The sequence below is a fragment of the Heptranchias perlo genome, unplaced genomic scaffold, assembly GCF_035084215.1.
Source record: "Heptranchias perlo isolate sHepPer1 unplaced genomic scaffold, sHepPer1.hap1 HAP1_SCAFFOLD_191, whole genome shotgun sequence".
NCBI lineage: Eukaryota > Metazoa > Chordata > Chondrichthyes > Hexanchiformes > Hexanchidae > Heptranchias > Heptranchias perlo.
In genome coordinates, this window is record NW_027139176.1 from 120,424 (window position 1) to 131,259 (window position 10,836).

The window sequence follows — 10,836 nt, forward strand, 5'->3', positions numbered from 1 at the left end:
GCGACCAGAACTGCACACAGTACTCCAGCTGTGGCCTAACCAGTGTTTTATACAGCTCCATCATAACCTCCTTGCTCTTATATTCTATGCCTCGGCTAATAAAGGCAAGTATCCCATATGCCTTCTTTACCACCTTATCTACCTGTTCCGCCGCCTTCAGGGATCTGTGAACTTGCACACCAAGATCCCTCTGACCCTCTGTCTTGCCTAGGGTCCTCCCGTTCATTGTGTAGTCCCTTGCCTTGTTAGTCCCTCCAAAGTGCATCACCTCGCACTTTTCCGGGTTAAATTCCATTTGCCACTGTTCTGCCCATCTGACCAACCCATCTATATCGTCCTGCAGACTGAGGCTATCCTCCTCGCTATTTACCACCCTACCAATTTTTGTATCATCAGCGAACTTACTGATCATACCTTTTACATTCATATCCAAGTCGTTAATGTAGACAAATATAACCTGTACCAATTGTTACCCCATGTTCACCTGTGTAATGGCTAGCCTCAGACAGTTCTCAACCGACTGGGTCATTTCTATCTGTTTGAACTGCTCTTGGCATGACAGTCTGGCTTCTTGGGATGGAAGGGGTTAATATAAACTGGCTCTCTCGTGATAGCAGTAATTTGACACTTCTCCCTTTGAGATTAAGTTTCCACTTCCACCTTCAAAATTTCTCTTCACACAGGTTTGACTGATTTTTTTTACTTCTCATTTGTGGATTGCTTTACATTTATATATTTTGCACACTATTTTTGAGATTTATTTTAATCATAGTGTTTAATCAATCACAATAGCACAAAATGCTTTGAAGATCAGTTTAATTTATAACCAGAGATCATCCTGCAACTGTAACTTGTAATTCTTTAAATCTGCACTTTATCTTTTCTTTTACAATTAAACCTCATTTTGTCTTGGTGAATTGAAAACAGATGTTGGTGTCATTGGAAGGGGTTAATTTTTTTAACAAAACGACAGAGCCAGATATCAGATTCACGCAGCATTCTCAGCATACGTCAACGTAATTTTCACACTTTTTTAAAAAAAATTCATACCGGGAAACAACATCTCCCACAGCCAGTCCAGCACCTCCAGACTGTTGTGATCAACTCCTGTCCAGGCTCCCCCCAACCCTCACAACTTGCTGTCCAATTCACATTTTTTTTTCATATACTTTTTTTTATAACCAACTCTCCGAGCTGTTCCAGCTTTCCGACTTTTCCTATCACGGTGATACGAGATAGCTTTTTTTTCTTTATCTGTCCCATTAATTTTTTTTTGAAGATCCCATGTCTGGAATTTAACATGCTCACATTTTATAAGAACCAGAGTTTAATAGGTCACTTAACCTCAATAACTCCAATTTTAATTCAGCAATATCAGAATTAAACACAAGACAAAACAGATACATTACACAAAAGAAGAAAACACGTAAGACGCAGTAAGAAGGGGGCGTGGCCCACAACACTGACAAAAAAACACTGATCAGGACAGGCTTTTTAAAGGGACAGTACACTAAAACAAAAGAACCTTTCTTTTTCGGGTCTCTGTCTTTTAAACATTTTTCTAGTCACTTAATTCTATCCATATTAAATGTACCGTCTTCGGGAAAGGATATTTCTTAGTTCTGGTCCATCTGGACCAAACTATCAACTCGTCAGTTGTTTCTTTCCCAACGTTTCTGTACATGTAAGCAGCAGGTGTTCCCTTTGGAGGGTTTTTGCTTATAGTTTATACAATCCTCCACACTGTAATTACACAACAATCAAGACCTATCTTAACTATCACAATTCTATACTTGATAATTCAGCTGATTGGACAAGACGTCATGTGTTCTCCACACCCACTCCAGGGTCCTGGCCCCAATAACCAGCTCAGGCTAGGTGCATGAGAGAAACGTCTGCACTTAGTTGAATCAGCTGACTTATGCAAGACTTTTTTTAAAAAGTGCTCCTTCCCTTGAGCACTATCAGTGTTTCTACCTAAACACTTAATTCAGAATTTCACACTTTTCCGAAACCGTGACATCCACACCAGTCTGCGTTTGTCGCCACTACAGACTTGGAATTTCACACTTTTCCGAATTATGCAACATCTAGTCTGCGCTTGTCCAAATTATAACTTTACACTAAGAATTTTTTTTTTAACAAGTCTGTAAGCTGATTCCCTTTTCTGTTTTCCTGGCGCCTCTTTCACTAGTAGCTGACAGTCTGTTGGTCCTCACATCGACCTCAACTTCAGTCTAGTCACCGGTATCACAGATCTACTCCGTTATTGCTCTCTCTCAGCCCGTTACTACAACACCGCAGCTGACAATATCGAGTAATCTGTCGCACGTCTCTCTCTTTTTTAAACACAAGACCTTGTTTTTTTTTCTCCTTGTCAAAACGAAACACATCTCCTATGATCGCCTTCCAATTCCTAAAGGCAAACAGAAGAATTAGTCATGTCAGTTAATGCATACACTTATTCAATCGCTGTGTGTCTGGGTTTGTACAGGCAACTTGTGTCCGTATTTACCGGAGATCACAAGCGATCTCGGTGGAACCTCCAAGAAACTGTCAAAAACTTGATTTACCTATTATACACAATGCATTAACTCCAAACACTTATTTTCAGACAAGTAAGAATTTATTAAAAGAAGCTTGAGCTCAAGGGAAGCTGTGTTCCAAGACAATGGTTGGAACCACCTCTTCGCTGAGCAGATGAAACAGTTAACTTTTATACAGTTCAATTAGTAATGTCTGTCCATCATAGAATATGGGCGTACATGTACACTCTCATTGGTTCAAGTGGTTAGTCAATCAAAAATAGGGAACCCACCCTCTAGGTTCCCATGCCTGCTCAACATCACAAGACAATGTCTGGGGAAAGTGCCTTTCCCCTAAGAAAATGTCTTTATTATCAGTTCTGTACTCAGTCTCAAGGCTATATGGTCATTCATTTCAGTTAGTCAGACAGTTATCTCATAAGCAGACAATAGCTCTTCTATGTGTCTTTGCTGGGAACCGAACATAAGCGTTCTATTGTATTCAGCTGGTCAGCTAACATGGTCAACTTATTCCATCATGCTTTGTTTCTTTTATGGTCAAGTATTTCTACATTAATATGGTCAGCTTTATGGTTTAGGTGTATTAGAAGGTTAATTTAGTCAGGCATTTCTTTATGGTTTTCCACCCATCACAAAATCAGATTGTCTGGTTGTTATCACATTGCCGTTTGTAGGATCTTGCTGTGCACAAATTGGCTGTCGCATTTCCTACATTACAACAGTGACTTCACTTCAAAAGTACTTCACTGGCTGTAAAGCACCTTGGGACGTCCTGAGGTTGTGAAAGGCACTGTAGAAATTTAAGTCTTTCTTTTAACAAAGGAGAAAAAGACACAATAATGGAAGGGTTAGTACAGGATATTAATTTGTCTCCTATCTCAGAGAAATCAAACACAACACACTGGGATTAAAACAAAGCTGGTTTATTTGACATGTATCCAGAATATTAATAAACTCCAGCCCAGTTATAGGGGTTAACATCAGCAGAAACAAACCCCGACTGTCAGAATGAACATGGTTCAGTCCTGGATGTGATTAACAGCAGAATCCAACCCCTGCAGTCACTTGTGAATTCGCTGGTGTCTCAGCAGGTGAAACGAACGAGTGAATCTCTTCTCACACACTGAGCAGGTGAATGGTCTCTCCCTAGTGTGAACTCGCTGGTGTCTCAGCAGGTTGGACGATCGAGTGAATCTCTTCCCACACACGGTGCAGGTGAACGGCCTCTCCCCAGTGTGTGAAAGTTGGTGTGTCTGGAGGTTAGATGATCCAGTGAAACCCTTCCCACACACGGAGCAGGTGAACGGCCTCTCCCCAGTGTGAGTGCGTTGGTGTAACAGCAGATCCTTTGTGGTTTTAAAGCTCTTCTCACAGTCAGAACATTTAAAAGGTCTCTTATCAAAGTGAACAAGTTGGTGTGTCAGAAGGTGGGATGATTTAGTGAATCCCTTCCCACACACAGAGCAGGTAAATGGCCTCTCCCCAGTGTGAACTCGCTGGTGTGTCCGGAGATTGGATGACTGAGTGAATCCCTTCCCGCACACGGAGCAGGTAAACGGCCTCTCCCCAGTGTGAACCAGTTGGTGCGTCCGGAAGTTTGATGAATGAGTGAATCCCTTTCCACATACTGAGCAGGTAAACGGCCTCTCCCCGGTGTGAACTCGCTGGTGCTGAATGAGGTGAGATGACTGCCTGAACCGCTTCCCGCAGTGAGAGCAACTGAACGGTCTCTCGTCAGTGTGAACGAGCTGGTGTTTAATTAAATCTGCAGAGATTTTAAAGCTGTTCTCACAGTTGGTGCATTTAAACGGTCTCTCATCAGTGTGAACTCGCTGGTGTGTAAGCAGGGTGGACGACTGAGTGAATCCCTTCCCACACACTATGCAGGTGAACGGCCTCTCCCCCGTGTGACTACGTCGATGAGTTTCCAGCTCAGATGGGGAATTGAATCCCTTCCCACAGTCCCCACATTTCCACGGTTTCTCCATGGTCCGGGTGTCCTTGTGTCTCTCCAGGTTGGACGATCAGTTGAAGCCTCGTCCACACACAGAACACGTGGACGGTTTCTCCCCGCTGTGAATGGTGTGATGTTTTTTCAGGCTGTGTCACTGGTTAAAGCTCTTTCCACACTCAGTGCACTGGAACACTCTCACTCGGGGCTGAGAGTCTCGGTGATTTCCCACTCACACTGATGTTTGAAATCTTTTCCCACAGACAGAACAGACAAACATTTCTCCTTCCACATTCAAAGGCCGATGATATTCAGGTCCTGATGAATCGAGGGACTCTGTCAGATCTTGACGTGATGTTTGGTTTGAGTTTCCCGTCTGCAAATCCTCCCCTTCTAATCCCCTGTAAAAGGAGTTTATAAAAGTCCTCGCTGTAAATACAGGATAGAAATTCAGAACAGACAATTCTAGTTTCTCTGGAACATTCTTTCCTCTCGTTCCACCACTCTCACTGCTGCGTGGCACTGGGAGTGATCTAAAGATTACCACCTTTTGAGGTCCTGCTCTTTAATCTCCTCCCTAGCACATGAAACTCTGTCTGTAGCACCTCAACCCTTTTCTTTGCAATGTCATTGGTTCCAACATGGACCACGACTTCTGGCTGTTCCCCTGCACCCATTCCGTGACATCCTCTCCCCTGGCACCAGCGAGACCTACGTGGACAATGCAGAAATGTGGCTTGTATTCCCTCGAGTATAGAAGATTGAGGGGTGATCTGATCGAGGTATTTATAATGTTAAAAGGATTTGCTTTGCATCTGTCTTCACTAAAGAAGAGGATGCTGCCAATGTCACAGTAAAGGAGGAGGCAGTGGAGAAATTGGATCGGATAAAAATAGATAAAGAGGAGGGACTTAAAAGGTTAGCGGCGCTCAAAATAGAAAAGGCCCCCAGTCCAGCTGGGAGGCATCCGAGTTTGCTGAGGTCATCCATTTTGGACCTAAAAAGGATTGATCGGAGTATTTTTAAAATGGTGAAAAGCTGGGAACAGTGGAGGTCCAAAGAGATTCTGGGGTCCCTGTACACAGATCATTGAACTGTAGTGATCAGGTACAAAACATGATCAAAAAGGCAAATGGAATGTTAGCCTTTATAACCAGAGAGCTGGAATATAAAGGGGAGGAAGTTTTGCGACAGTTGTACAAAGCCCTGGTTAGACCACATCTGGAGCACTGGGTACAGTTCTGGGCACCGCACCCTAGAAAGGAGATAGTGGCCTTGGAAGGAGTGCAGCACAGATTCACCAGCATGTTACCAGGGCTCCAAGGGTTAGGTTATGAGGAGAGATTACATAAACTAGGCTTGTATTCCCTGGAATATAGAATTTAATTGAGGTTTTTAGGATTTTGAAAGGAATTGATAGGGTGGATAGAGAGAAACTTTTTCCACTGGCGGGGAAGTCTAGGACAAGGGGACATAACCTTAAAATCAGAGCCAGGCCATTGAGGAGAGAAGTTAGGAAACATTTCTTCATGCAAAGGGTGTGGAACTCTCGCCCACAAAAAGCAGTAGATGCTCAATTAATAATTTTATATCTGAGATCAATAGATTTTTTTCCAGCCAAGGGTATTAAGGGATCTGGAGCCAAGGTGGGTGGGTGGAGTTAGGATACAGATCAGCCATGATCTCATTGAATGGCGGAACAGGCTCAAGGGGCTGAATGGCCTCCTCCTGTTCCTGTGTTCCTAAATAACAGAGAGGGTTGATGAGGGAGTGCAGTTGATGTTGTGTTTATGAACTTTCAAAAGGCGTTTGATAAAGTACCACATAATAGACTTATTAGTAAAATTGAAACCCATGGGATTAAAGGGGAAGTGGCAGGTAGATACAAATTAGGCCCAGGGACAGAAAGCAGAGGGTAGTGGTGAACGGTTGTTTTTCAGACTGGAGGGAAGTATACAGTGGTGTTCCCCAGAGGTTGGTATTAGGACCACTGCTCTTTTTGATTTATATTAATGACCTGGACTTGGGTATACAGGGCACAATTTCAAAGTTTGCAGATGACACAAAACTCAGAAGTGTAGTAAACAATGTGGAGGACAGTAACAGACTTCAGGAAGACAAAGACAGACTGGTGAAATGGGCAGACACGTGGCAGATGAATATTATCGCAGAGAAATGTGAATTGATGCATTTTGAGAGGCAATACAAACTATATGGATCAATTTTAAAGGGGGTACAGGAACAGAGAGCTGGGGGTGTATGTACTTAAATCTTTGAAGGTGGCAGGACAAGTGTAGAAGGCTGTTTTTTTTAAAAAAGCATACGGGATCATGGGTTTTATAAACAGGCATCGAGAACAGAAGCAAGGAAGTTATGCTAAACCTTTAGAAATCACGAGTTAGGTCCCAGCTGAAGTATAGTGTCCAATTCTGGGCACCGTATTTTAGGATGGATGTGAAGGCCTTAGAGAGGGTGCAGAGGAGATTTATTAGAATGGTACCAAAGATGAGGGAGTTCAATTACGTGGAGAGACTGGAGAAGGGGTTGTTATCCTTAGAACAGAGAGGGTTGAGGGGAGATTTAATAGAAATGTTCAAAATCATGAATGGTTTTGATAAAGTAAATAAGGAGAAACTGTTTCCAGTGGCAGAAGGATCAGTAACCAGAGGACACGCATTTAAGGTAATTGGAAAAAGAACCAAAGGCGAGATGTGTAAAAACTGTTTTATACAGCGAGTAGTTCTGATCTGGAATGCACTGCCTGAAAGGGTGGTGGAAGCAGATTCAGTAATAACTTACAAAATGGAATTGGATAAATACTTGTAGGGGGAAAGGAAAGGGAAGTGGAACTAATTGGATAGCTCTTTCAAAGGGCTGGCACAGACACAATGGGCCGAATGGCCTCCTCCTGTGCTGTATCATTCTATATTAGGGTAGATACAGAGAAACTATTTCCCCTGGTGGGGGAAAATCAAGAACAAGGGGACATAATCTTAAAATTAGAGCTCGGCCATTCAGGAGCACAATCAGGAAGGAATTTTTCACACACAGGGTAACAGAAATCTGGAATCCTCTTCCCCCAAAGGACTGTGGATGCTGAGGGTCAATTGGAGCTCTCAAGACTGAGATGAATATATTTTTGGTGGGTAAGGGTATTGAGGGATATGGAGCTGAGGTGCAAACCAGCCCTGATTTAATTGAATGCGGTGCAGACCCGAGGGCTGAATGGCCTCATCCTGTTCTACGATATCCTGCTGACACTCACTGTCCTTACTCACAGGTGAAAAGTGGTCACTGAACTGGTCCTGGAGCTTGACCGGAGCCTGTGGATCCGTGATCCCAGCACGAGTCAGCTCCTTCAGGAGGGGAGGGGGGGAAATGGTGAGAAACCCACTGGGAGCAGAATGAGAATAAAATAAATGAGGCACTGGGACCCTGAAGCCCCGCCCACTCTTTGTTAATGGTCACAGGGACCCTGAAGCCCCGCCCACTCTTTGTTAATGGTCACTGGGACCCTGAAGCCCCGCCCACTCTTTGTTCACAGTCACAGGGACCCTGAAGCCCCGCCCACTCTTTGTTCACAGTCACAGGGACCCTGAAGCCCCGCCCACTCTTTGTTCACAGTCACAGGGACCCTGAAGCCCCGCCCACTCTTTGTTCACAGTCACAGGGACCCTGAAGCCCCGCCCACTCTTTGTTCACAGTCACTGGGACCCTGAAGCCCCGCCCACTCTTTGTTCACAGTCACTGGGACCCTGAAGCCCCGCCCACTCTTTGTTCACAGTCACAGGGACCCTGAAGCCCCGCCCACTCTTTGTTCACAGTCACAGGGACCCTGAAGCCCCGCCCACTCTTTGTTCACGGTCACAGGGACCCTGAAGCCCCGCCCACTCTGTTAATGGTCACAGGGACCCTGAAGCCCCGCCCACTCTTTGTTCACAGTCACTGGGACCCTGAAGCCCCGCCCACTCTTTGTTCACAGTCACTGGGACCCTGAAGCCCCGCCCACTCTTTGTTCACAGTCACTGGGACCCCGAAGCCCCGCCCACTCTTTGTTCACAGTCACTGGGACCCTGAAGCCCCGCCCACTCTTTGTTCCTGGTCACTGGGACCCTGAAGCCCCGCCCACTCTTTGTTAATGGTCACTGGGACCCTGAAGCCCCGCCCACTCTTTGTTAATGGTCACTGGGACCCTGAAACCCCGCCCACTCTTCGTTCACAGTCACTGGGACCCTGAAGCCCCGCCCACTCTTTGTTAATGGTCACTGGGACCCTGAAGCCCCGCCCACTCTTTGTTAATGGTCACTGGGACCCTGAAACCCCGCCCACTCTTTGTTAATGGTCACTGGGACCCTGAAGCCCCGCCCACTCTTCGTTAATGGTCACTGGGACCCTGAAACCCCGCCCACTCTTTGTTCACAGTCACTGGGACCCTGAAGCCCCGCCCACTCTTTGTTCCTGGTCACAGGGACCCTGAAGCCCCGCCCACTCTTTGTTCACAGTCACAGGGACCCTGAAGCCCCGCCCACTCTTTGTTCACAGTCACTGGGACCCTGAAGCCCCGCCCACTCTTTGTTCACAGTCACTGGGACCCTGAAGCCCCGCCCACTCTTTGTTAATGGTCACTGGGACCCTGAAGCCCCGCCCACTCTTTGTTAATGGTCACTGGGACCCTGAAGCCCCGCCCACTCTTTGTTAATGGTCACTGGGACCCTGAAACCCCGCCCACTCTTTGTTCACAGTCACTGGGACCCTGAAGCCCCGCCCACTCTTTGTTAATGGTCACTGGGACCCTGAAGCCCCGCCCACTCTTTGTTCACAGTCACAGGGACCCTGAAGCCCCGCCCACTCTTTGTTCCTGGTCACAGGGACCCTGAAGCCCCGCCCACTCTTTGTTCACAGTCACAGGGACCCTGAAGCCCCGCCCACTCTTTGTTCACAGTCACTGGGACCCTGAAGCCCCGCCCACTCTTTGTTCACAGTCACTGGGACCCTGAAGCCCCGCCCACTCTTTGTTAATGGTCGCAGGGACCCTGAAGCCCCGCCCACTCTTTGTTCACCGTCACAGGGACCCTGAAGCCCCGCCCACTCTTTGTTCACAGTCAGAGGGACCCGGAAGCCCCGCCCACTCTTTGTTCACAGTCACTGGGACCCTGAAGCCCCGCCCACTCTCTGTTCACAGTCACTGGGACCCTGAAGCCCCGCCCACTCTTTGTTCCCTGTCACTAGGACCCTGAAGCCCCGCCCACTCTTTGTTCACAGTCACAGGGACCCTGAAGCCCCGCCCACTCTTTGTTCACAGTCATTGGGACACTGAAGCCCCGCCCACTCTCTGTTCACAGTCACTGGGACCCTGAAGCCCCGCCCACTCTCTGTTCACAGTCACTGGGACCCTGAAGCCCCGCCCACTCTCTGTTCACAGTCACTGGGACCCTGAAGCCCCGCCCACTCTCTGTTCACAGTCACTGGGACCCTGAAGCCCCGCCCACTCTTTGTTCACAGTCACTGGGACCCTGAAGCCCCGCCCACTCTTTGTTCACAGTCACTCGGACCCTGAAGCCCCGCCCACTCTTTGTTCACAGTCACTGGGACCCTGAAGCCCCGCCCACTCTTTGTTCACAGTCACTGGGACCCTGAAGCCCCGCCCACTCTTTGTTCACAGTCACTGGGACCCTGAAGCCCCGCCCACTCTTTGTTCACAGTCACTGGGACCCTGAAGCCCCGCCCACTCTTTGTTCACCGTCACTGGGACCCTGAAGCCCCGCCCACTCTTTGCTCCTGTACCTAGATGGCCGCGCATGCGCAGTGACGCTGCCTAACTTCCTGTACTAAGATGGCGGCCGGTTCCCCCGGTAACCCGGGCCTGTCCCCGGGGAGAAGTCCCGCAGTTGCCGTCCGGCTGCTCACACTCGGGACCAGAGGATCCGACTCGGTTCCTGCGGCCTCGCTCCATGTTTATAATCCGTGGGGCGCGGCCTCCGCCCGGTTTCTCAGTGTCCTGTCCCCGGCCCCCCGCCTACCTGCTCCCGACCCTCCGACTCCGTCTGGTGACAGTCTCTGACACAGCCTCTGCCGCGCCTGCGCCCTGGGATCCGGGAATGGGCGGGGCCTACCGCGCCGGGCATTCTGGGCAGCTTCCACCGTTACTGAGACGTCAGAACCTCAGGCCCCGCCCCGTGGAATGGGGCAGATATTTAAAGGGACAGGCACTCCCCTTTGCGTGTTTATAGTTAAAGGGACAGTCCCGTTTATCTTTGAATGTCAGGGGATTTCACTAACCGAGCCGAGCGGAGGGAGCGTCCGATAAAAGGCGGGATTTCAGAGCGCTGAGAACAGCTG

General features: G+C 47.9%; 1 protein-coding gene across 1 annotated transcript; it reads right to left on the reverse strand.

The window, feature by feature from the left end:
* Positions 1–3,453: 3,453 nt before the first annotated feature.
* On the reverse strand, positions 3,454–10,613 carry LOC137309919 (zinc finger protein 774-like). Its single transcript, XM_067977919.1, has 2 exons — positions 10,518–10,613; positions 3,454–4,898 (listed from the first exon to the last, which is right to left on the reverse strand). Exon 2 carries the CDS (start codon positions 4,532–4,534, stop codon positions 3,608–3,610), a length of 927 nt encoding a protein of 308 aa, XP_067834020.1. The 5' UTR covers positions 4,535–4,898; positions 10,518–10,613; the 3' UTR covers positions 3,454–3,607.
* Positions 10,614–10,836: the final 223 nt, after the last annotated feature.